Source organism: Haliotis cracherodii, unplaced genomic scaffold, assembly GCF_022045235.1.
Source record: "Haliotis cracherodii isolate W230 unplaced genomic scaffold, xgHalCrac1.p SCAF_5, whole genome shotgun sequence".
NCBI classification, from domain to species: Eukaryota; Metazoa; Mollusca; class Gastropoda; order Lepetellida; family Haliotidae; genus Haliotis; species Haliotis cracherodii.
Window position 1 is genome coordinate 67,567,348 of NW_027266308.1, and position 27,419 is coordinate 67,594,766.

At 41.0% G+C, this 27,419-nt stretch overlaps 1 protein-coding gene across 1 annotated transcript; it reads right to left on the minus strand.

The window, feature by feature from the left end:
• Positions 1-22: 22 nt before the first annotated feature.
• LOC139443291 (ras-related protein Rab-32B-like) lies at positions 23-26,017 on the minus strand. Its single transcript, XM_071224266.1, has 9 exons — positions 25,904-26,017; positions 25,170-25,202; positions 9,826-9,922; positions 7,880-7,936; positions 7,517-7,549; positions 7,276-7,303; positions 6,907-6,981; positions 2,407-2,515; positions 23-292 (listed from the first exon to the last, which is right to left on the minus strand). The coding sequence occupies exons 1-9, from the start codon at positions 26,007-26,009 to the stop codon at positions 132-134; spliced, it is 699 nt and encodes a 232-aa protein (XP_071080367.1). The 5' UTR covers positions 26,010-26,017; the 3' UTR covers positions 23-131.
• Between the last annotated feature and the right edge of the window lie 1,402 nt (positions 26,018-27,419).

The following is a 27,419-nucleotide window of genomic DNA, read 5'->3' on the forward strand; positions in this document are numbered from 1 at the left end:
TCCCCCACCCCCACCCCCACCCACACAAACTGTGGCATGGTGACCCTGACCCTGACACTCCCCCACCCACCCACAAACTGTGGCGTGGTGACCCTGACCAGTCTGCTGGTGTCTACTGTACACAGCTGTTGTTAGCTGCAGCACCCACTCTCCTGTTTGTAAGGGGGACGGGGGTGTTCCTGGGAGTCGTTGGGGGTGGTGACAGAAGACTGCAGGGACACATGCTCGCTTGGCTGCTGGCTCTCGGTGGGCAGGGACAAGATGTGCTCCACGAGGAAGTTCATGGCTTTTTCTGAAAGAAAGTCAAAAGTCATTTATGTTTCTGGGTTTCTACAGAAGGAAGATCAGAATTGCATTTGCTTTGTCCTATGTTTTTACATGTATTAATGTAGACATATTTCTCAATGCATTCAAAGTATTTCTTATTTATTTTACAAATGCAAAGTTGGGATTTAATGCTAAACATACCCAGTCTCATTCACCGATGTATATCACTGCTAAGCGCGTACAGATTCACACCCAAACTCCATACAGCAATACATACATCCCTACTTAGAGCATTACTGTGTAATGTGCTGCACAGGAGCTCTTCTTACACAGACTGGTTCTGGGGCCTGTTGTACAAAGTCATCTTAGCGCTAAGGTGAATGTAACCCCTATACCTTAGCATAGACTTATGACGATCGTAGCGATAAGGTTGTTTTGTACAACGGCACCCAGGGCAGTCCACGAGTGGCATCACTTGCGTTGTCACTATCAATTCTGATGAACATATTTTCAGCTGATGGCCATGTCAGAATTTCCCTAACTTTCTCCACGCCAAGTGAATGCCATATTTAGGAAGATATTTCGCTATAAAAAGTAGAAATTAGAACCTAGAAAAATGTTCTGGCAGCCTAATGTAACTTTTCTACATACTGTTATTGTTTGCAAACAACTTATCTTATCAATGTCGATGTTATCAACTCTGACCTAGTTCCTCATATATGTGTAGCAGCAACACTCGGGACCTACCTCGTCAACCTTCCATTGTGTAGCCGATATCTATACACTTATGACCCGGATATTACTTTCTGAAATCTTTGTCAGACTTGGCTGACAAATGAAACCTACCCACATTGATTTGTTTGTTTGTTGGTTGGTTGTTTAACACCACACACAATACTCCAGCCATATGACGGAGGTCTGTAATCAATCGAGTCTGGGCCAGACAATCCAGAGCATTGATCCACGCAATTGGGATACAAAGATCATGCAATACCAAATCAGCGAACCTGACCACCCATTAGTCGCCTCTTACGACAAGCATTGGTTGCTGAAGATCTAATCTAACCCGGATCTTCAGAGGTCTACCCATATTGATGACAAAATTTGATAAAAGCTATTCTTATTAATTAATAGTGAGTGAGTGAGTATGGTTTTATGCCGCTTTTAGCAATATTCACACAATATCATGGCGGGGGACACCAGAAATGGGCTTCACACATTGTACCCATGTCGGGAATCGAACCCGGGTCTTTTGCGTGAAGAGCGAACGCTTTAACCACTAGGCTACCCGACCGCCCCTTATCAATTAATAGAAAAATTGAATGCCATACAAGAGAAAATTTTATTTGCATATGTGAAGTGGTGCGTGTGATCACATGGCACATGCTGTTTCGACAATGACAACAACTGTTGCAGTTGGTCAACGGGAAATTTCTATTTCCACTGTTTTGATTCCCTGTTTTTCTACGGACAGAAATACACATATTTGCTCATGGCACAGTCAACTTTGGACACGGAGTATTTCAGAAATAACATGAATAAATGGCGATAACTGACCAGTACCTATATTGATGTCTGACCAGGCTGAAACCTACCTATATTGATGACTGACCTGGATGAAACCTACCTATATTGATGTCTGACCTGGCTGAAACCTACCTATATTGATATCTGACCTGGCTGAAACCTACCTATATTGATGTCTGACCTGGCTGAAACCTACCTATATTGATATCTGACCTGGCTGAAACCTACCTATATTGATGTCTGACCTGGCTGAAACCTACCTATATTGATATCTGACCTGGCTGAAACCTACCTATATTGATGTCTGACCTGGATGAAACCTACCTATATTGATATCTGACCTGGCTGAAACCTACCTATATTGATGTCTGACCTGGATGAAACCTACCTATATTGATGTCTGACCTGGCTGAAACCTACCTATATTGATGTCTGACCTGGCTGAAACCTACCTATATTGATATCTGACCTGGCTGAAACCTACCTATATTGATGTCTGACCTGGCTGAAACCTACCTATATTGATATCTGACCTGGCTGAAACCTACCTATATTGATATCTGACCTGGCTGAAACCTACCTATATTGATATCTGACCTGGCTGAAACCTACCTATATTGATGTCGGATTTAGCCGATGTCTGAAACCAGCCTATAAAGTTGTAGTCCCTGCAGAACTTGTTGACAATGTCTGTGTCTGCCTGCACATCATCGATGTCGCACTGTAACATAAATTCCACATAGAACACACACAGATCACACATAAATCATACATAGAGCACACAGATCACACATAGATCACACATAGAGCACACAGATCACACATAGATCACACAGAGCACACAGATCACACATAGAATACACACAGATCACACATAGAATACACACAGAGCACACACAGAATACACACAGAGCACACATACAGAACAAACACAGAACACACACATCACACACAGAACACATGCAACATACACAGAACAAACATGTTACCCAAGCGGATCACACACATAGAGCACACAGATCAGACACAGAACACACATAGAACACACATAGAGCACACAGATCAGACACAGAACACACATAGAACACACATAGAGCACACTGATTAGACACAGAACACACATAGAACACACATAGAGCACACAGAACACACATAGAGCACACATAGAGCACACAGATTAGACACAGAACACACATAGAACACACATAGAGCACACAGATTAGACACAGATTAGACACAGAACACACATAGAACACACAGATTAGACACAGAACACACATAGAACACACATAGAGCACACAGATTAGACACAGAACACACATAGAACACACATAGAACACACATAGAGCACACAGATTAGACACAGAACACACATAGAACACACATAGAACACACATAGAACACACAGATTAGACACAGAACACACATAGAACACACATAGAGCACACAGATTAGACACAGAACACACATAGAACACACATAGAACACACAGATTAGACACAGAACACACATAGAACACACATAGAGCACACAGAACACACATAGAACACACAGATTAGACACAGAACACACATAGAACACACATAGAGCACACAGATTAGACACAGAACACACATAGAACACACATAGAGCACACAGATTAGACACAGAACACACATAGAACACACATAGAGCACACAGATTAGACACAGAACACACATAGAACACACAGATTAGACACAGAACACACATAGAACACACATAGAGCACACAGATTAGACACAGAACACACATAGAACACACATAGAACACACATAGAGCACACAGATTAGACACAGAACACACATAGAACACACATAGAACACACAGATTAGACACAGAACACACATAGAACACACATAGAGCACACAAATTAGACACAGAACACACATAGAACACACAGATTAGACACAGAACACACATAGAACACACATAGAGCACACAGATTAGACACAGAACACACATAGAACACACATAGAGCACACAGATTAGACACAGAACACACATAGAACACACATAGAACACACATAGAGCACACAGATTAGACACAGAACACACATAGAACACACATAGAGCACACAGATTAGACACAGAACACACATAGAACACACATAGAACACACATAGAGCACACAGATTAGACACAGAACACACATAGAACACACATAGAGCACACAGATTAGACACAGAACACACATAGAACACACATAGAGCACACAGATTAGACACAGAACACACATAGAACACACATAGAGCACACAGATTAGACACAGATTAGACACAGAAAACACATAGAACACACAGATTAGACACAGAACACACATAGAACACACATAGAGCACACAGATTAGACACAGAACACACATAGAACACACATAGAGCACACAGATTAGACACAGAACACACATAGAACACACAGATTAGACACAGAACACACATAGAACACACATAGAGCACACAGATTAGACACAGAACACACATAGAACACACATAGAACACACATAGAGCACACAGATTAGACACAGAACACACATAGAACACACATAGAGCACACAGATTAGACACAGAACACACATAGAACACACATAGAGCACACAGATTAGACACAGAACACACATAGAACACACATAGAGCACACAGATTAGACACAGAACACACATAGAACACACATAGAGCACACAGATTAGACACAGAACACACATAGAACACACATAGAGCACACAGATCAGACACAGAACACACATAGAACACACATAGAGCACACAGATCAGACACAGAAGACACATAGAACACACGCAACAAACACAGGACACACATAGAACACACGCAACAAACACAGATCAGACACAGAAGACACATAGAACACACACAACAAACACAGAACACACATAGAACACACGCAACAAACACAGAACACACATAGAACACACGCAACAAACACAGAACACACATGTTACCCAAGCAGATCACACACACAGAACACACACAAATTACTCCTGATGGGTATTGGCCTCCCTTTGATATTGCGATCTACTGCAATAAATGATGCATGATTTGTGATAAGTACCACAATATATTGCATGCCTTCTTTCATCTGTACTTTTTTGTGAACCTAAATAAAAATATCAACATTTTTACAACTTTTAAGTCATCCATCATTTTGTATGATGTTGCTGTGGTAACAATGCATGTGTAATAGACACATTATATACAGGAAGCTGGTAGCAAAACATTTAGCTTTTTCGATCACATCTGTTGCTAATTTCTGAATTTCAATTTGACTTTTCACTTATGTAAGCTTTGCCAACAAGATGAAAATATGCATGATTTGGAAATAGTGCAATATACTTGAAATTTCCATACATATTGTAATACATAGTCATTAGTATATCAAACTATGGCATACTGGTAATATCACAGACCTCTACAAATTAAACATGGACTCCATACACATCACTCGTAGCAAACACCAACAGAATAGAGTTTAGGCTGTCATACAGTAATAGCCAGTTGCCGCAAGCAAACACTGGGCTGTCACACCAATCCGGTCAGCCCTAAATGTGACTACAGTAATTGAAAATGAAAAAATTGTATAGTTTTGTTTTATTTCAAATCAACTGGCACCTTGTGTTTTCATGTACTTTCACTGAATTTGAGAAATTGTATACAATCACAGGGGAACCCTTACCAAATCAGCTCACCATCAATTTATCAGTTGTATCCTACTACAGCATTACATGATTTATTTGTTTGTTTGTTTGTTGTTTAATGCAGCACTCAGCAATATTCCAGCTATACGACAGTGGTCTGAAAATAATCGAGTCTGGACAAGACAATCCAGTGATTAACATCATGAGCATTGATCCCTGGGATTGGGATTCTATGACATGCATCAACCAAGTCAGTAAGCCTGACTATTCAATGCCGATTGTTGCCTCTTACAGCAAGTATAGTCGCCTGTTATGACATGCATGGGTTGCTGAAGACCAATTCTACCCCGGATCTTCACGGGGAGACAAGCATGGGTTGCTGAAGACCTATTCTAACCCGGATCTTCACTGGGAGATAAGCATGGGTTGCTGAAGACCTATTCTACCACGGATCTTCACGGGGAGACAAGCATGGGTTGCTGAAGACCTATTCTACCACGGATCTTCACGGGGAAGCATCACATGAGGCTCACAGGGAACAGGAGTAGTAGAGGCTAACAGGGAACAGGACTAGTAGAGGCTAACATGGAACAGGACTAGTAGAGGCTAACAGGGAACAGGACTAGTAGAGGCTAACAGGGAACATGACTAGTAGAGGCTAACAGGGAACAGGACTAGTAGAGGCTAACAGGGAACAGGGCTAGTAGAGGCTAACAGGGAACAGGACTAGTAGAGGCTAACAGGGAACAGGACTAGTAGAGGCTAACAGGGAACAGGACGAGTAGAGGCTAACAGGGAACAGGACTAGTAGAGGCTAACAGGGAACAGGACTAGTAGAGGCTAACAGGGAACAGGGCTAGTAGAGGCTAACAGGGAACAGGACTAGTAGAGGCTAACAGGGAACAGGACTAGTAGAGGCTAACAGGGAACAGGACTAGTAGAGGCTAACAGGGAACAGGACTAGTAGAGGCTAACAGGGAACAGGACTAGTAGAGGCTAACAGGGAACAGGACTAGTAGAGGCTAACAGGGAACAGCCTTACTGAGTAAACAACATTACTGGAGGTAACCCAGGAACAGCATTACTGAAGGTAAACAGGGAACAGCGAGACGGGTGTAAAAACAGGCATAAAACAAGGAACATAACTACAGTTATAAAACAGGGTATCCCACCCTAAGGATCATTAAGAGTGTTTGACTGGCAAGGGGTGCCCAATCATAAGGATTATGAAAGGGTGTGTGATCTGAAATGTGTGCCCGACCCTAATGATGACAAAGGGGTCTTTGATCAGAAGGGGCCAAGATAGAGTCACCTGCCCTCATTATACTCAGTTACCCGAGGATCAATGAGCCATGCAAGATTAGTGAAATGAGAGCCACAGCTGGAGCCATCTAGAGCCATCTAGTGCCATATAGCTGCAGCCAGTAGCATCATTAGCCACCCACCTTATTGGCCAGCAGCATGATTGGCACCGGCTGTTCATTGGCTAGCATTACTTTGGAATTTACATCATTCAGCCACTGGAAATCAAGAGAAAGAGTTATATCAAAGAAAATATTTTTCAGGAATGTCAAGCAAAATTTTAAAAACAATTATATCAAAGTGAAAGAGATTATAAAATTGTAGTGCAATGTATTTTAAAATTACATGGGAGAGGGGTTTCAAGCAAAATGAATAGTTTGTACTTCTTGAGCTTTTTTTATTTAAAAGGAGTAATTTGCAAGAACTGTGGTTGAGTTTCAGGAGCTGGCGGTACACAAACTCTTAATGATGTTTGAACTGGGTATGCCATATTGATTTAACAGCAAACTTACTTTTAGAACTGAATCAAATGTTGCTGGTCTGAAAAGAAGAAATGTTGCAAAATCAAATATGTTTTTGAAATGATGAAATCGATCAACTGAGGCCAATTTAAATGTCAAATTTCAAATACCAAAGGATGCATGAATCAGAACATTTGTCAGTTAAATGTGAAGCCAACATGAAGTCTGCATGGACCTTAGTGTCATGCCAAGTGGGCATCAACTTAAAATATCAACTTAAACACATAATTACCTTGACAAGTCAAAGCATATAATTGCTGCAATTCTGAAAATAAAACAAAACAAAATATTACTCACAAGTGAAAACTTCTCCTGTTTGTGTGACGCCATTAGGGAGCGTCCATTTGATTTGATCGGGGAGGGAGTGATTTTGTATTTTTTACCCAGCTGTATCCAACAATCTATCTATTTATTTACTGAACACCATCCAACAATGATTTTCACTATCAAACAAACAAAATTTATATTTGTGCATTTTTGACAAAATAAACTCTTCATTTTTTTCACCACTGCCAACAAATGCAAATGTCAATGGGGCAAATGTCTGAACAAACTATCTAAATCTGATATCTGATACAAATGGAACATAACTTACGCATATTTGTAATAGACTCGGGTCATGTGACCAAACCTCTCATGTCCTGCAATGTCCCTGAAAAAGCATTCATTTCATTTAGAAATAATAAATCCACATATGATTACAAAGTATGATTGCATTAATAATGACCTAGCACAGTTGTAAGTTGACCTAGCACAGTTTAAGTTGACCTAGCACAGTTGTAAGTTGATGCCGAACACATTTGTAAGTTGACCTACCACAGTTGAAAGTTGACCTAGCAAGTTGTAAGTTGACCTAGCACAGTTGTAAGTCATCCTACCACAGTTGTAAGTTGACCTAGCACAGTTGTAAGTTGACCTAGCACAGTTGTAAGTCGTCCTACCACAGTTGTAAGTTGACCTAGCACAGTTGTAAGTTGACCTACCACAGTTGTAAGTTGATGCCGAACACATTTGTAAGTTGACCTAGCACAGTTGTAAGTCGTCCAACCACAGTTGTAAGTTGACCTAGCACAGTTGAAAGTTGACCTAGCACAGTTGTAAGTTGACCTAGCACAGTTGTAAGTTGACCTAGCACAGTTGTAAGTCATCCTACCACAGTTGAAAGTTGACCTAGCACAGTTGAAAGTTGACCAGCTACAGTTATAAGTTGACCTAGCACAGTTGTAAGTTGACCTAGCACAGTTGTAAGTTGACCTAGCACAGTTGTAAGTTGACCTAGCACAGTTGTAAGTCATCCTACCACAGTTGAAAGTTGACCTACCACAGTTGAAAGTTGACCTAGCACAGTTGTAAGTTGACCTACCACAGTTGTAAGTTGACCTAGCACAGTTGTAAGTCGTCCTACCACAGTTGTAAGTTGATGCCGAACACATTTGTAAGTTGACCTACCACAGTTGAAAGTTGACCTAGCACAGTTGTAAGTTGACCTTGCACAGTTATAAGTTGACCAGCTACAGTTATAAGTTGACCTAGCACAGTTGTAAGTTGACCTACCACAGTTGTAAGTTGACCTACCACAGTTGTAAGTTGACCTACCACAGTTGAAAGTTGACCTACCACAGTTGAAAGTTGACCTAGCACAGTTGTAAGTCATCCTACCACAGTTGAAAGTTGAGCTACCATAGTTATAAGTTGAGCTACTTACGTTGACCAACTACAGTTATAAATTGACCTAGCACAGTTGAAAGTTGATGCCGAACACATTTGTAAGTTGACCTACCACAGTTGAAAGTTGACCTAGCACAGTTGTAAGTTGACCTACCACAGTTGTAAGTCATCCTACCACAGTTGAAAGTTGAGCTACTATAGTTATAAGTGAGCTACTTACGTTGACCAACTACAGTTATAAATTGACCTACCACAGTTGAAAGTTGACCTACTACAGTTATAAGTTGACCCTCCACAAATAAGTTGACCTACCACAGTTGAAAAGTTGTCCTACCACAGTTGAAAGTTGACCTACCAGAGTTATAAGTTGAGCTACTTACATTGACCTACCACAGCTATAAGTTGACCAACTACAGTTATAAGTTGACCTACTACAGTTATAAGTTGACCAACTACAGTTATAAGTTGACCAACTACAGTTATAAGTTGGCCTTCCACAGTTGAAAGTTGACCTACCACAGTTGTAAGTCAACCTACAACAGTTGAAAGTCGACCTACGACATTTATAAGTTGACCAACTACAGTTATAAGTTGACCTACTACAGTTATAAGTTGACCAACTACAGTTATAAGTTGACCAACTACAGTTATAAGTTGGCCTTCCACAGTTGAAAGTCGACCTACCACAGCTATAAGTTGACCAACTACAGTTATAAGTTGACCTACTACAGTTATAAGTTGACCAACTACAGTTATAAGTTGACCAACTCCAGTTATAAGTTGGCCTTCCACAGTTGAAAGTTGACCTACCACAGTTGAAAGTTGACCTACCACAGTTGAAAGTTGACCTACCACAGTTGTAAGTCGACCTACCACAGTTGTAAGTTGACCTTTGTGTCTTTGTCCCAGTCTACTGTCTTCAGGGCAAAGTCCACCCCAATGGTTAGCTTATAGTTGGGTGAGAAATATCCTGCAAGAAATTCAACCCAATGTTGTACAACGCATCTGTCTGAAAGAAATCTAACTACTCCATTCATCAAGGGAAATGATTTAAACAGTCAGCAGTTTGTAATGTAGCTTGATTAGACTATCATGATGTAACATTCATCCTAAGTTTTCATATAATAATTACATCCACAGCAAGTGATTTTATAAGTTATCATGGTGTAACATTTATACAGATTTTCATATAATTATACATCCAAATATATATATTAGGATTCAGGGAAAATGCAAACATAAAATAGTTTCAATAATAGCTTACAGATAAATACTAGCCTAAGGGCTTAGTCACTCATTTAGGATTTTAACTGCCATCCTTGATAGGACCATTCCCGATTATAATTTGTCAAAAGTCTAATCAAGATTTATGGCGGGAAATTCACAAACAATAAGATACTGTTCAAGAAGTGTCCCGATTCAGCCAATTCCATCCAAATTCTGTCACGATTCTCCTGTACTCAATCCCAATCTGATCCGATTTGTATCTTCCGCATGGTCAAAAAGGACTGAATTGGACCCTGATTCTCCCGAATGCGATCCGAAAGAGATCAGACAGTGACCGGACAGTGAACCAACAAAGACGGTTCGCATTCCGCAAGATCTGGAAGCAAACTTGACTCAATCGACAAGAAACGACAATGAACAATTCATGCCCATTCATCAGGACGGCATCCTGATCCACAGGACACCGTCCAGACAAAACAGGAAATTTGTACGATTTTGAGCCGATACACCAGAATCTGTCATGACAAAGTCACGATTGTAATCCGACTAGACAAAATCGTCTGAGTTTCCCGAATGTTACGAGACGCACCATACTAGGGTCCATACCATGCCTATTTCTAACACTACTTTAATAAACAGATAAACATTAAATGACATGATATTATTTTGCTCACAAGACAAATCTAACACACAGTGCTTAATGCCATACAATCCTCACTAGACAAATCTGATGCATCACTCTCGGACCTAGCGCTGATAATGCCACACAATCCTCACTAGACAAATCTGATGCATCACTCTCGGACCTAGAGTGGATAATGCCATACAATCCTCACTAGACAACCTGATGCATCACTCTCGGACCTAGAGCGGATAATGCCACACAATCCTCATTAGACAAATCTGATGCATCACTCTCGGACCTAGAGCGAATAATGCCACACAATCCTCACTAGACAAACATGATGCATCACTCTCGGGCCTAGAGTGGATAATGCCACACAATCCTCATTAGACAAATCTGATGCATCACTCTCGGACCTAGAGCGGATAATGCCACACAATCCTCACTAGACAACCTGATGCATCACTCTCGGACCTAGAGCTGATAATGCCACACATTCCTCACTTAACAAATCTGATGCTTCACTCTTGAACTGATAAGTGGCATAATCTGAGATCCCGACAATTGACTGACTGGGTCGATGCTTACCAAGCCTTACAGACATTGATGTACATCAATGTAGTTTAGTATGAATAATTCAGTAAACAAATAAATGATATGTCTGTGCAAGTGAGCCTGGAACTGATTAAGTCATGCCCATGCCACCAGGGACTGTTGTAATTGTATTGCCTGACAGGACCTGAGTCTTGTGTGACATCCATGACAGGCATCGTACTGCCGGGGACCACCAATCGCCACCTATCACTCAAGCGGTTTCTGTGCTGTCGTTTGAACTCCGGTGCCTAATCAACTCCAGACTAATACATCATACCGAAATAAAGTTATATATAATGTTAAATAAATAATTCCATAAAGGATATCTTCAGTGTTAATTTCAGAGGTGAAAGGGGTAAGTATCGGATGGTGGGGGTGACTAAATGGTGCAATGCTAAGGTTCAGTGACTCAGTTGACTGCATGTCTTTGTATCCCAATTCCGTGGATCGATGCACACAATACCAATCACTGGATTGTCTGGTTCTGATTCGGTTATTTATAGACCCCTGTCATAGAGCTGGAATATTGCCAAGTGTAGCATTAAAGAAAGAAAAATCATTATCAATAATCCATTTCTAAAATTATTTCTGCAGTATATGATTTTTCCATCCCAATGCTGTCAGTTTTCTCATCCTATAACCCAAATGGAATAAAATTTAATGCAATATCTATGTAACAATGTAGACGGATCTGACATGGATTTGAGATTCTGTTTTTCAATAAGACGTTTCAATACAGATGATACTGTTGTCACTGTAAAAGGGAAGTGATGATGTCTGTCTTCGTCGTAACGTTGCTAGAGGTAACTATAAAAACACTCAAACATATCAAGTTGAAAACTATCAGATCCCCCTCCCACTATTTCTCCCTCCCTGCAGGAGGGTGGATGGACAGGGACAGGAGACGCCCACCTAATGACCCCTCTCAGATCATACCTTCCCCTTCAGCAATCACTGTCAGATCAATCTTATCACAGTGTCATTAACTGGGGCTACTGTTCTGCCCCGTTCATCTCATTAAGCCAGCAGTTTAGACACATGCTGGGGCTGTCAGAGTGAATTGTCAGCTTATTACATCTTTATGTAAAAAAATAATATGGAAACTGAAACCCAAGCTTAAAATAATTACCTCAAGATAGAATGGTATAATGTTTCTTTGAAAACAAAATATTTATTACAGGGAAGATACACGACATTCATCAAGCAGTTGATATCCATCATTTGTCGCCAGCAGTCTAATGGCACTGAGGCCCTAATACCAGTACTCAGTGGAGCAGCGCCATAGATGATGACGCAGGGATGATCAGCTGATTGAGTGACCCTGCTCCCTACATGCATCTACTGACAAGGCAGTGCTCAATCTGTACAGGGAGGCTGATTGAGTGGCCCTACTCCCTACACTCATCTAATGATTGACAGCGCTCAATCTGTACAGGCAGGCTGATTGAGTGGCCCTACTCCCTACACTCATCTAATGATTGACAGCGCTCAATCTGTACAGGCAGGATGATTGAGTGACCCTACTCCCTACACTCATCTACTGACTAGGCAGCGCTCAATCTGTACAGGCAGGCTGATTGAGTGACCCTACTCCCTACACTCATCTAATGATTGACAGCGCTCAATCTGTACAGGCAGGATGATTGAGTGACCCTACTCCCTACACTGATTGACAGTGCTCAATCTGTACAGGGAGGCTGATTGAGTGGCCCTACTCCCTACACTCATCTAATGATTGACAGCGCTCAATCTGTACAGGGAGGCTGATTGAGTGGCCCTACTCCCTACACTCATCTACTGACTAGGCAGCGCTCAATCTGTACAGGCACGCTGATTGAGTGGCCCTACTCCCTACACTGATTGACAGTGCTCAATCTGTACAGGGAGGCTGATTGAGTGGCCCTACTCCCTACACTCATCTAATGATTGACAGCGCTCAATCTGTACAGGGAGGCTGATTGAGTGGCCCTACTCCCTACACTCATCTACTGACTAGGCAGCGCTCAATCTGTACAGGGAGGCTGATTGAGTGACCCTACTCCCTACACTCATCTACTGACTAGGCAGTGCTCAATCTGTACAGGCAGGCTGATTGAGTGACCCTACTCCCTACACTCATCTAATGATTGACAGCGCTCAATCTGTACAGGCAGGCTGATTGAGTGACCCTACTCCCTACACTCATCTAATGATTGACAGCGCTCAATCTGTACAGGGAGGCTGATTGAGTGACCCTACTCCCTACACTCATCTAATGATTGACAGCGCTCAATCTGTACAGGCAGGCTGATTGAGTGACCCTACTCCCTACACTCATCTAATGATTGACAGCGCTCAATCTGTACAGGGAGGCTGATTGAGTGGCCCTACTCCCTACACTCATCTAATGATTGACAGCGCTCAATCTGTACAGGCAGGATGATTGAGTGACCCTACTCCCTACACTCATCTACTGACTAGGCAGCGCTCAATCTGTACAGGCAGGCTGATTGAGTGGCCCTACTCCCTACACTCATCTACTGACTAGGCAGTGCTCAATCTGTACAGGCAGGCTGATTGAGTGGCCCTACTCCCTACACTGATTGACAGTGCTCAATCTGTACAGGGAGGCTGATTGAGTGGCCCTACTCCCTACACTCATCTACTGATTGACAGCGCTCAATCTGTACAGGCAGGCTGATTGAGTGACCCTACTCCCTACACTCATCTACTGACTAGGCAGCGCTCAATCTGTACAGGGAGGCTGATTGAGTGACCCTACTCCCTACACTCATCTACTGACTAGGCAGCGCTCAATCTGTACAGGCAGGCTGATTGAGTGACCCTACTCCCTACACTCATCTAATGATTGACAGCGCTCAATCTGTACAGGGAGGCTGATTGAGTGACCCTACTCCCTACACTCATCTAATGATTGACAGCGCTCAATCTGTACAGGCAGGCTGATTGAGTGACCCTACTCCCTACACTCATCTACTGACTAGGCAGCGCTCAATCTGTACAGGGAGGCTGATTGAGTGGCCCTACTCCCTACACTCATCTAATGATTGACAGCGCTCAATCTTTACAGGCAGGCTGATTGAGTGGCCCTACTCCCTACACTCATCTACTGACTAGGCAGCGCTCAATCTGTACAGGCAGGCTGATTGAGTGGCCCTACTCCCTACACTCATCTACTGACTAGGCAGCGCTCAATCTGTACAGGGAGGCTGATTGAGTGGCCCTACTCCCTACACTCATCTAATGATTGACAGCGCTCAATCTTTACAGGCAGGCTGATTGAGTGGCCCTACTCCCTACACTCATCTACTGACAAGGCAGTGCTCAATCTGTACAGGCAGGCTGATTGAGTGGCCCTACTCCCTACACTGATTGACAGTGCTCAATCTGTACAGGTAGACTGATTGAGTGGCCCTACTCCCTACACTCACCTACTGACTAGGCAGCGCTCAATCTGTACAGGAAGACTGATTGAGTGACCCTACTCCCTACACTGATTGACAGTGCTCAATCTGTACAGGTAGACTGATTGAGTGGCCCTACTCCCTACACTCATCTACTGACAAGGCAGTGCTCAATCTGTACTGGAAGACTGATTGAGTGACCCTACTCCCTACACTGATTGACAGTGCTCAATCTGTACAGGTAGACTGATTGAGTGGCCCTACTCCCTACACTCATCTACTGATTGACAGCGCTCAATCTGTACTGGAAGACTGATTGAGTGGCCCTACTCCCTACACTGATTGACAGCGCTCAATCTTTACAGGCAGGCTGATTGAGTGGCCCTACTCCCTACACTCATCTACTGACAAGGCAGTGCTCAATCTGTACAGGCAGGCTGATTGAGTGGCCCTACTCCCTACACTGATTGACAGTGCTCAATCTGTACAGGTAGACTGATTGAGTGGCCCTACTCCCTACACTCACCTACTGACTAGGCAGCGCTCAATCTGTACAGGAAGACTGATTGAGTGACCCTACTCCCTACACTGATTGACAGTGCTCAATCTGTACAGGTAGACTGATTGAGTGGCCCTACTCCCTACACTCATCTACTGACAAGGCAGTGCTCAATCTGTACTGGAAGACTGATTGAGTGACCCTACTCCCTACACTGATTGACAGTGCTCAATCTGTACAGGTAGACTGATTGAGTGGCCCTACTCCCTACACTCATCTACTGACAAGGCAGTGCTCAATCTGTACTGGAAGACTGATTGAGTGGCCCTACTCCCTACACTGATTGACAGTGCTCAATCTGTACAGGTAGACTGATTGAGTGGCCCTACTCCCTACACTCATCTACTGATTGACAGCGCTCAATCTGTACAGGTAGACTGATTGAGTGGCCCTACTCCCTACACTCATCTACTGACAAGGCAGTGCTCAATCTGTACTGGAAGACTGATTGAGTGGCCCTACTCCCTACACTGATTGACAGTGCTCAATCTGTACAGGCAGGCTGATTGAGTGGCCCTACTCCCTACGTCCCTTGGGCAGGCCAGAAACCTATGATTGTGGGTTCGAATCCCGGTTCGCCTCGATTATGTTTCTAGGTTTGTCAGCACCATACCCGTGCTCGTGGGTTTCACCGAAGTGGTAAACGTCTGAGACCTGCATCACTTCGGGCTTTCCTCCCACATTGAGCTGAAACGCCGTGATGTAACTGGAATACTGTTAAAAGCGGCGTTAAATCCAACTCACTCACTCACTATTCTACATACCACTTACTTACTGCAAAATAAATTTCCTAACAATACATGCAGACATTTGTGAGTACTGGGCACAAATCACATTGATATCATCATAAATGGACATGGCTGTGGGCACTAAGGGACACAAAGCCTTTCATCTTCATCACCATTTAGAAGAGATGTCAAATTTGGAAAACACTCAATTTGCCCCAACCTAAGCATGAAGGGCAAGGTGGACCAGTCATCCAAGGCCTAGTCCTGCACCATGACCGTGGAATATATTTATTTTATGAAAAAATAATAATCTAGAAATGCATACAAAAGCAAGTCTAGCCAGTTCAAGCTAGCTCTATCAGCATAGGGAATTTTTTTATTTTTAGAGTCAAGAAGGATATTGTGTAATATAAGATTTCAGAGACTAAATGTTAGTCTAATCCAAGGCCCTGCAAGTCCTTGTGCAGAGTTGCCTCCTTATTAGTAGCAGGAAGCTATAATCATGGGAACAAATCCCAGATTCACGATAAATTTCATGGTAAATCTCCACGACCTCTATCACTTAGGCTTTCCTCCCACACACCATAACATAACTGAAATATTGTTCAAGCTCATTCAAAAGCACACTCTTAAACTGAAAGTTTTCCTAATGGAACACTGGCAGACGATGGCATAAAAACCTAGCGTTAGAAATAGGCACTAGTCCCATAGCCCTTGCCAAACTGCCCAATAATTAAGGTATCATAAGGACTATTAGAAATTTGGCCTTTTTATGAGTTTTGCAATATGTTATCATTATAAGGTCTAGAGCCACAACACTGTTATTTTCTACCGCTGAGAGACACAACAATAGTTCACAGTCTCACAATAACTCAGTAATAAACAGATTGTAATAATCACTCATCTTGTATCACTACCTGTGTGTCTTGACCCAGCGACGGTCACCAAGCACAGCTCACCTGCCTCCTGACATTGCTTCAGGGGCCCGTGGGGGCCCGCCCTGCTGGCCCAGATCGGACCTCCCAGGCCCAGACCGGACCTCCCAGGCCAAGACCAGACCTCCCCAGGCCCAAGTCAGGCAGGGCAGTGCATGACTTCACAACAGACTTTTTGTTCACCAAGCATCCTGCCTGTAATCTTGCATCAGTAGCAACAGCTGTGACATGCTAATATACTATGGCAATGATGGAGTTTAATTACCTGTACTGATTTACAACAGTTTGTCAATGTCACCCGACACCTGGGGAGTCTCGTCCAGTGTCGTCATGCCACAATGCCAGGAAACTCAATATGACAGCTCTATGATAACGTGGCTCATGTTCTATTGACTTTATTGTCACAGTTTGAACACTGCTACTCAACATGTTCATAGAAGTTGTTCATACAATTCTGAGTGAGTGAGTTGGGTTTAACGCTGCTTTAAACAGTACTCCAGTTATATCACGGCATGTCAGCCTGATGTGGGAGGAAATTCTGAGGTGATTCAGGTCATCAGAACCATACTCATTATCTTGATTGAACGTAGGAACTTAATCAGGTCAAATCTGGAATTGAGATCCGTGACCACAGGATTCTGGCACACCTAAGGGATGCAACTCTGCACTTCAAATTCTGGCACCTTAGCGAATGTGCTTAACTATTTTGATAGAAACAAATAACTCCATTTAAATTCAAAAGAAGCCCCAGTAATTTGGGAGATTCAGAGCCTGAACCTGAGGAAAATCTAGACTTGCTTCATTTCGGGCTATAGCATTAGAGCAAGGGCTGGGTGGAAGGCAAAATAATATGATTCAGGGGGTGTGAGACAGACTAATGCACCCACCTACCAAAACATGCACGCACGCACACACGCACGCATGCACAAATGCACGCACACACCATTTTTCTGACACCTTACATGTCAACATATTTAGTGTGCATTCTCCTTTGTGCTTATTTTCCTATTGTCTTGAACTAGACTTAACTTTTGTACATGCTTGGCAAAATGTTATGTCCTTGTGGATTACACAGCCATATACGATATTTCAGGTAAAGAATTTAATACCACAAAAACACAATGGAAAGTGTGGTTGCCATAGTAACTGATGTTCCCAGATTGACAGAAGCAGCAGCTGTGATATTGCCATGTGGCTGACAAGAACTACCTACTGTCTCTGGGCACTCACTCAGGCTGAGGCAGCGCTGTCAACTTTAATAAGCAGGAAACTGACTCTCTTTTTATTAAACAACCGTATTGTTTTGAGTTTGAATGGCTGTTCTATTATTAAAATATTTTTTTTACCATTCTCCTATTTTATTCAGTTGCAGGTAGAACACATATACAGATACATCCTCACAACATCTGGTGCACAAGCCTATTCCATTCCGACATACAGGCATATAGGTATCATGGAACTGTTCTGGGTGAACAATACCTTCCAAATGGCGTGCTGGATTTCTTGAGGGAATTAGTCAGCAAAGAGCCGGAGTCACAGGAGACTAATCACAATTTTATTTACAAGAACAATTAACAATTTACAATATACTTAGAAAATAACTGAGTGTGCCACAGAGAGTCGGTACAACACTCTGGGCTGTGGGAGAGAGGTCTGCTTGGTAAGAGAGTCAAACCCTATCATGTTGTGTTGTTGCATTAGGTGTTTAAGAGGTCGCCTTCTGCCTAGGCAATTTCGGCTGACCTGTCCCTCTTTGGGACTCCTGTGTGTGAGAAGGGTTCACATATCTATTGTGAGCCCTATCATGTTGCTACAGTATGTATTTAACAAAAATTTGAACAATAAAAAGGAATGTGATTGGATGATACACGATTGGTTGTGCCCTATGCTAAATGAATGGCTAGACAGAGGGGAATACTTAATCCTGTTAATCCTGTTGGACTGGCACTAATCTTGTTGACATACTTACTGGATGCTTTGAAAGAGATTATGGTGTCACTATAAACGAGCTTGTACAGGGGCTAATCCTTAATGAGTCTTAATTGAAGTAATTGCTGAATGTTAATCTAATATACCCCGGTAGGTGATGACAGATATACTTAAATAAAATAGTTCAAGGTAATCAACTAAATGCAGTAAAGACCTAAACACCCTAAGATGCCTAACTGGCTCAAACTGGGGAGCCTCCAAAGATACTCTCCGCTCTCTCTACATATCCCTAATTAGATCAAAACTAGACTACGGCTGCGCCATATACAACACCCTTAACAACTCCCTATCTAAAAAACTTGACTCAATACAATATCAGGCTCTCAAACTAATTACACGCACCCAACATGGCACCTCCTACACCTCACTTCAGGTCTTAACAGGAGAAATGCCACTAAGTCTAAAAGCTAAGCTTAAATTTCTGGGCCGCGTCCCAATCAAACCCTCTCATCCAAAACTTAATAAACCAAAACATCAGCCCTAAAAACCAAGCTCTAGCTCGTAAACACCCCTTACTTACCCCAATATCCCAAAGAATAACAAACTACCTAAATGAACACCAAATTAAAAATCTTAAACAAAACTGCAAACAATCAAATATCTTCACCCCTAAACTTAAAATACCCAAAATAGACACAACACTAGCTAGCCAAATAAATAAACAAACCGACCCAAACATAGCTAAAACTACCACACTAGCATACATACACGAAAATTGGCCAAATTGGTGTCACATTTACACGGACGGATCCTCAGATCCGACCTCCAAACACACAGGTTTCGGAGTCCATACCACACAACCAACTAAAACCACACAATCCTTCCGACTCCCAAATAACCAATCAATATTCACGGCAGAACTAATGGGCATGGCCTCAGCCCTCCATAATCAAGAATCCAAAAAACACAAAACAATCCTAATACTTACCGACTCCCTAAGTGGACTGCAAGCCCTCCAAAACAAAAATACCCAAAACCGACCTAAATTAATAAATCAAATACTTAAAAACTCCAACGACCTAACTAACGCAGGCAAACAAATAACCTTCTTGTGGATCCCCGCCCACGTAGGAATATACGGTAATGAAAACGCCGATAAAGCAGCCAAACTATCCCTCAAAATCCCAGAAATAAGCTTAAACTTACCCATCTCAAAATCAGAAATTAAAAGTGTAAACAAGCAAAAAATCACCAAAAAATGGCATAACCTTTATCTAAACTCAAATAGCCAAATCAAAAAAGTGCTCAGCAAACCACTAACCAAACCAAAAATTCTCCATCCATCAAAAAAAATCGACAGAGTAATCACTAAACTCCAAACAGGACACACCAACCTAAATAACCACCTAAAAAAAATAAAATAACGCACTACAGGTAACTGCCCACATTGCAAACAACTAGAAACCCCAGAACACGCACTCATCCACTGCACACACTACCTCACACATCGAACCGCATTTCAAACCACCCTCAATCTAAACAAGGGTCTCACTCTAGAAGCAATACTAAACCCACAAAATAAACTAGAAAACTTCAAGGCCTTAGGCGTATTCTTAATCAAAACGGAACTAATAAAACGCATCTAAAAACATAATAACCTACCAAATCAAAATCACATAAACAAACAAACATCCACCATACCCAGCTCCCTTAGTTCTCCTCCCCAACCCCATCGGCATCTATTCCAAATCTTTTGTCTGGGAGATGGGATCTTGATACCTTAGGCTAGCATTTATCTAAAAGCTTCAAATCAATTTAACTATGTAGACGTAACCCTTGTTTTATTGAATAGTATGTCTAGGAGATGCGCTCCCATTACCTTAGGCTAGCATCTGTCTAAAAAGCTATAACTGAAACTGATATTTTATATGTGCATTTTACCTGATGACAAGTATTACTTGCTAAACTATTATATGAAATGATGTATAAATATTACACCATGATATAGGCATAAGAAACTCAAATGAAATCCTTGAACAGCATATATGAAGATGACCAGAATTTTATTTTTTTGGTAATAATTTAAGGTCAGATAAGCAGGGCATGATTAAGGAACTTGATTTAACTTGCACCATGTGCATGTTGACATGAAAAACCTAGTTGCACCACACAAAACCTAGTTGCACCAGACAAAACCTAGTTGCATCAGACAAAACCTAGTTGCACCAGACAAAACCTAGTTGCACCACACAAAACCTAGTTGTACCAGACAAAACCTAGTTGCATCAGACAAAACCTAGTTGCACCACACAAAACCTAGTTGCACCACACAAAACCTAGTTGCATCAGACAAAACCTAGTTGCACCAGACAAAACCAAGTTGCACCAGACAAAACCTAGTTGCATTAGACTAAACAAGGTTTCACTCTGGTCCCATAAATGTATCTAAATAAATATAATCTCAGATCGCTAATGACTGTGTTATGATTTGAAATACATTTAGTGCTTACTATTACAATCTTTACGCGGCAATGTCATCGATGGCAACCGTCATATAACACATAACTAATATCATTAGTTGGATAATCTAAATATTGTTGTTGTGGCTCTCACATGGAAGATGCACTTCGTTTCTTTCTTACGTGTACTGCGATGTTGTTGTGCTGTATGATACTACCATGTTGTTGTGCTATATGATACTGCAATGTTGTTGTGCTATATGATACTGCAATGTTGTTGTGCTATATGATACTGCGTTGTTGTTGTGCTATATGATACTGCGATGTTGTTGTGCTGTATGATACTGCGATATTGTTGTGCTATATGACACTGCAATGCTGTGCAATATAATAATGCGATTCTGTTGTGCTATATGATACTGTGATGTTGTTGTGCTATATGATACTGCAATGTTGTGCAATATAATAATGCGATTCTGTTGTGCTATATGATACTGTGATTTTGTCGTGCTATATGATACTGTGATATTGTTGAGCTATATTATACTGCAATGTTGTGCAATATATTAATACGATTCTGTTGTGCTATATGATACTGTGATGTTGTTGTGCTATATGATACTGCGATGTTGTGCTATATGATACTGCGATATTGTTGTGCTATATGATACTGCAATGTTGTGCAATATAATAATGCGATGTTGTTGTGCTGCATGATACTGCGATGTTGTTGTGCTGTATGATACTGCGATGTTGTGCTATATGATACTGCAATGTTGTTGTGCTATATGATACTGTGATGTTGTTGTGCTATATGATACTGCGATGTTGTGCTATATGATACTGCGATGTTGTGCTATGAAACTGTGATGTTGTGCTATATGATACTGGGATGTTGTGCTATATGATACTGGGATGTTGTTGTGATATATGATACTGCGATTTTGTTGTGCTATATGATACTGCGATGTTGTTGTGCTGGATGTAAATAATAACATAGCTGTAGTTACGAAGGATCATCCATTAAAAAAACACTTACAGAACAATAATTATCTTTAATGTCATTCATACAATATATGCTATTGCTCATGTCACTTTCAAAACATTGTAATTTGCATGTGTTTGGGAAAGGCATTCAGATTAGCAAAATTCGCTTGTTTGCCAAAATCTCCACTTTATGGAAATAAATATGTTTATATCATAATCTAAACATAACTTGATATGATGGGCAACTTCAGTGATATATCAAGCTACAGTCCAGTTCGTAATCTTGAAGTTTTCCCAGTTTGATGACGTCAAGCCCAAGAAAGCAGAACACATTCTACATAACACAAGGAGTAGTGATGTAGTGTGATAGATAAAGCTTAGGTATTAGGTGGGTTCAAAGATTGATGTTGTGTAGACAAATATGGTTTCACTCTATATATATTTGAACTTTGTTGACATGCGCTTGGGGCATGTAGATATCAGGTTGCATATTTCCATAATGGGTTGCACTTGTGCAGTGATAATAGCTAAATCGAGCCCTGATAAGACATAGATTTTGTGATATAATAATACAAAACAATATCTCATTGATGCGTTTGACAAGCAGATTTCTCTTCCAGATTTAAAACGTAAAACTTACATGTTTTACCAGTAAAAGAGCTGCATTGATCATGTTGATAGATCGTTATTTTTATCTTTGAATAAAAGCAATATTTTTTGTAAGTAATACTTAATCAAATGTTGGCAGCTATCAATAGCTATAATTCTACATCTGTCCAAATATTCTGAGTGATTACACATTCACAAAACAGATGAATAATATTTTCTGGTATGCTTCACAAAAAGATAACCCCACAAAGAATCGGAGTAATGAATGGCTGTTTTATCATAGTCTGCAATGTTTCACCTGCGGGGCTGTAAGTTAGTGGTAGTAACATTTTTAAGCAATATAAAAACAAGACTAATCTTAACTTTTTTCTTGATGAATTTCTGTGACTGACATGTGTATGACTTAATGGTTGTCACTGAAATACACATGTCACATGACAGGTTCAACAGATGTTGTTTTTCACAAGTACCAATATAGGTATGAAAATGCTACCTAGAAAAAATGTTGCAAAGTGTTGTCTCTTTGTACGAAATCATTCTAGGTGCTACATTATGTCAATACACAAAGAAAAACATTCTAGATGCTACATTATGTCAATACACAAAGAAAAACATTCTAGATGCTACATTCTGTCTATACACAAAGAAAAACTTTCTTGATGCTACATTATGTCAATACACAAAGAAAAACATTCTTGATGCTACATTCTGTCAATACACAAAGAAAAACATTTTAGATGCTACATTATGTCAATACACAAAGAAAAACATTCTAGATGCTACATTATGTCAATACACAAAGAAAAACATTCTAGATGCTACATTCTGTCAATACACAAAGAAAAACATTCTAGATGCTACATTCTGTCAATACACAAAGAAAAACATTCTAGATGCTACATTATGTCAATACACAAAGAAAAACATTCTTGGCCTTGTATTTAGTTGATACACTAAGAAAAACATGATGGGTATTGATGATAAATATGATAAAGGTGGAGCCTGTTTTCAGTTTTTATAGTGACCAAAATTGGAATTCTTTTCAAAGCATTGATTGTTCTCTTCATGTTTGCAGCAGACAGAGCCTCTGTATCATACCTGTTCAGTTAGTATAGGAAATGTACACATTTGCCTTTTGAAGTCGTCCTAATTTTCTAATTTATCACATATCAGTCGGGTAAATAAAAATAATCTTATTTCCTTTTCATTTATCATTTATGCCTAGTCCCAAACTGGTTCGTTAATTGGAATAAAACAAACAGTAGTTTGTGGCCGGTGCAAGCTGTGAGCTGCACAACAGGAAGATTATTCTGAAGAAGATATAATAGTTACAAGGGGACATAACTTTCAATAATTCATTAATTTTCGGGATTGAAATTTTTTTATTGTTGTAATATTTTCAGGGAGCAAAAAAAAACAACTGATGGTTGCAAGGGTGAATCTAACAGTTCACACAAAAATCTCTACAATTCATTTTACTTGTACATTCATATTGAACTATTAACGGATGGAGATGAGGATGGGGCCATACAGAGGACTGCAGTTATGCAAACAATCAGTGAGTCTCCTGGACCTGGCTTCAAGGCGACACTGCTTCAGCGGTAGAAACACTAGTCCTAATAATGATAAAATATAACAAAACCCTCAAAAACGGCAAATTTCTACTAGTCCTTATGATACCTAAACTATTGGGCAGTTTGGCAAGGACGACAGGACGAGTGCCAATTTCTAACGCTGTGCTTGTTCACAACAGGTGCTTGTTGTCCACCATGGAGGAGTCCCAAGTGTTTCTGGTGCCCCTTTCTTAAAGGTTTGGGGTCTCTGGGGACCCTTGAACAAATAGATCCTTGGGCAATCTGTAACGAAGCTGTGAGAGTGAGTGTGTTTGTGTGTGAGTGTGTGATTATGTGTGTGTGATTATGTGTGTGTGAGTGTGTGTAGGTGTATGTGTTAGTGAGTGAATGTGTCAGTGAGTGTGTGTCTGTGTGAGTGATTGAGGGTTTGAGAGTGTGTGTGAGTTAGTGTGAATGAGTGCATGAAAGTGTGTGTGTGTGTGTGTGTGTGTGTGTGTGTGTGTGTGTGTGTGAGAATGAGGGAGCGAAATGGATAAGAAAGATGCATACAAATCATAAACTGAGAACTGAATTTCATGCCGACTTACCTTCAGTATATCTTCTGATGATCGATGTTTTTCCTGTGAAAATAAAAAGTTGTAATAGATAAAGTGATTGAATATACTTCTTCTGCAAATAAGCAACAGGTCATTTATTACAGGTGGGTGGGTAAGAGCATTTTGATGTACTAATGTACTAAAAATAATGACCCTCCCCAAATTATGCTTGTCATACTTTTGGATGACCCTCCCCAGGCCCCTGCACCAACACCCCCCTAATCCCTCTCCCCTGTAATCATTAAATGACGTCCGTAAAAATAATAATCCATTTTGGCAGATTTAGGTACCAAGTAAATAAATCACATCATGGGAATTTTGATATAACTTTAACTGACTCCTGAAGTTCAGAAATTGTCATGATGTACAATCATGCATAGTTGAGGTCTTGTTGAAAACTTTGTTGGTTTTGTTCGGATGTTATCCATTAAATGACTAATCAATTTAACCTGCAGCTGCTGAAAGGGTTCCATAACGGTGTGATCGCGAAATTGGAAACTGTTTCCCAGCATCTCAAAAGTATGTAGTCGTGCTTCGATTGAGGAATGACACTTCGACTGATGTTATCTGCTGTTTATGCTACCCCCGACCTGGCGAGCTCACGGAGCTGGGGTGTAAATCTATATAGCGAAAGTAATTTGCCCCGAGTGGGTCTTCTCAGTTCTTGACTGTCATGAATGAATCAAGCTGTGAAACTTCACAGCACACTTGAAGGGATATCTTACCTACGCCAAACTCTCCAATTACGAGTATTTTATATAAATGTTCTTTGACGCCCGTTGAGACTGGTCCTGTCTTTCCGTCCGAGTTAGCGGCTGTGGCCGCCGCCATTTTGCATGGTCATGTGCCGCTCACGTGACCCAAATAACACTATAACAGCCCCGCCGACGCTGCAGAGAACATGCGAATGAACATGGACCTCACTTCTGGAGCGTTTGTAGCGTGAAGACAAACAGAAACGCACATGTATATATATATGTACATATAAATCGGCATCAGTCCGGACTAGTACAAGCAGCCACACACACGTGCATAGGCTATACATATAGAATGCAATAATCTTAGACGCGACATTAAACCTAATTTCACCTCACCTCACCTCACCTCACCTCACCTCACCCCACCTTCGACATATTCTCGAATGCACTGATGGTTCTGACTTCCGCGTGACAATGTTTAGGGTTAATGAAAGCCTCACTGTGATTACTGTAAACAGATACTTATTCAAACATAGTATAGATCTATAAAAACATGTTTGTAAAAGTATTACACTGAATATATATACATGTTCAGTGTGTTTACTAACTTCTTCAAACATGTTATATATATATGTATTTCATTGACATTATTGCCAAGTGTGTATTTTGTCCAACAGTGCTAACTCTAATAGGCAGTTAATCGGCCTGACGCAAGGAAATTTAAATAAATATAAATATCATAAAATAAACATGTTCCTACATAAAAGGCTTTAAAAGCCTCGTTCACATGCATCCGCTTGCCACAGGGTTTATTTATCTCGGGGGTAACTGTACCCCCTGGGTGGCAAAGGGCAAATGTGTTTACATGATCACTGAAAACGGATGCGACAAAGATTTTGCCAGATTGGTATGTTCAGCTTAACTTTGTCCCTTCGCTGAGAAAGAACAGTTTGGGAAAGACACTGGTAGAAGGTAACCGCCCAAGCATTCGATGATGCTTCAGAATAACGAGAGATATCTTCCATGATATTTGTCAGAACCTTCAACCATTCGTCACCACTCGCATCTTTCCGTAACCTACAAGCATATCTACATTCGGCTTTTCCCGGAATGGAACGAATTGGTCACGAATGAAGCTTCAGAAGCAATCCCGTGTTAGCATAAATAACTGCATCAGCTTTGGACGGACTGCCAAGTTGTGTTTAAGCATGCAATTCAGACCAGACACTAATGAGACAACTTGTCTCATCATCTGGCCATCAATTCCCACAGAGAGGCTTGGTTCATGGTGGCATTTGCACTGTGTAAATGTGTATGCCTACTCCTTTACATAAACTATATATTTAGATTGACTGTTTCCTGGAACGCCATCCCAATATAACATAGAGCTGTTCATTTGGCTCTAGACAAAATTTGTCAAAATACTTTTACATGACGCATTTGTCTAATGGGGAATTTTCTTTACCCCAGGGTACTAGAATTTGCGCCACATCTTGAGGATTTAACGTCGCGTCCACGATTATTGCACTTATATAGCGACATG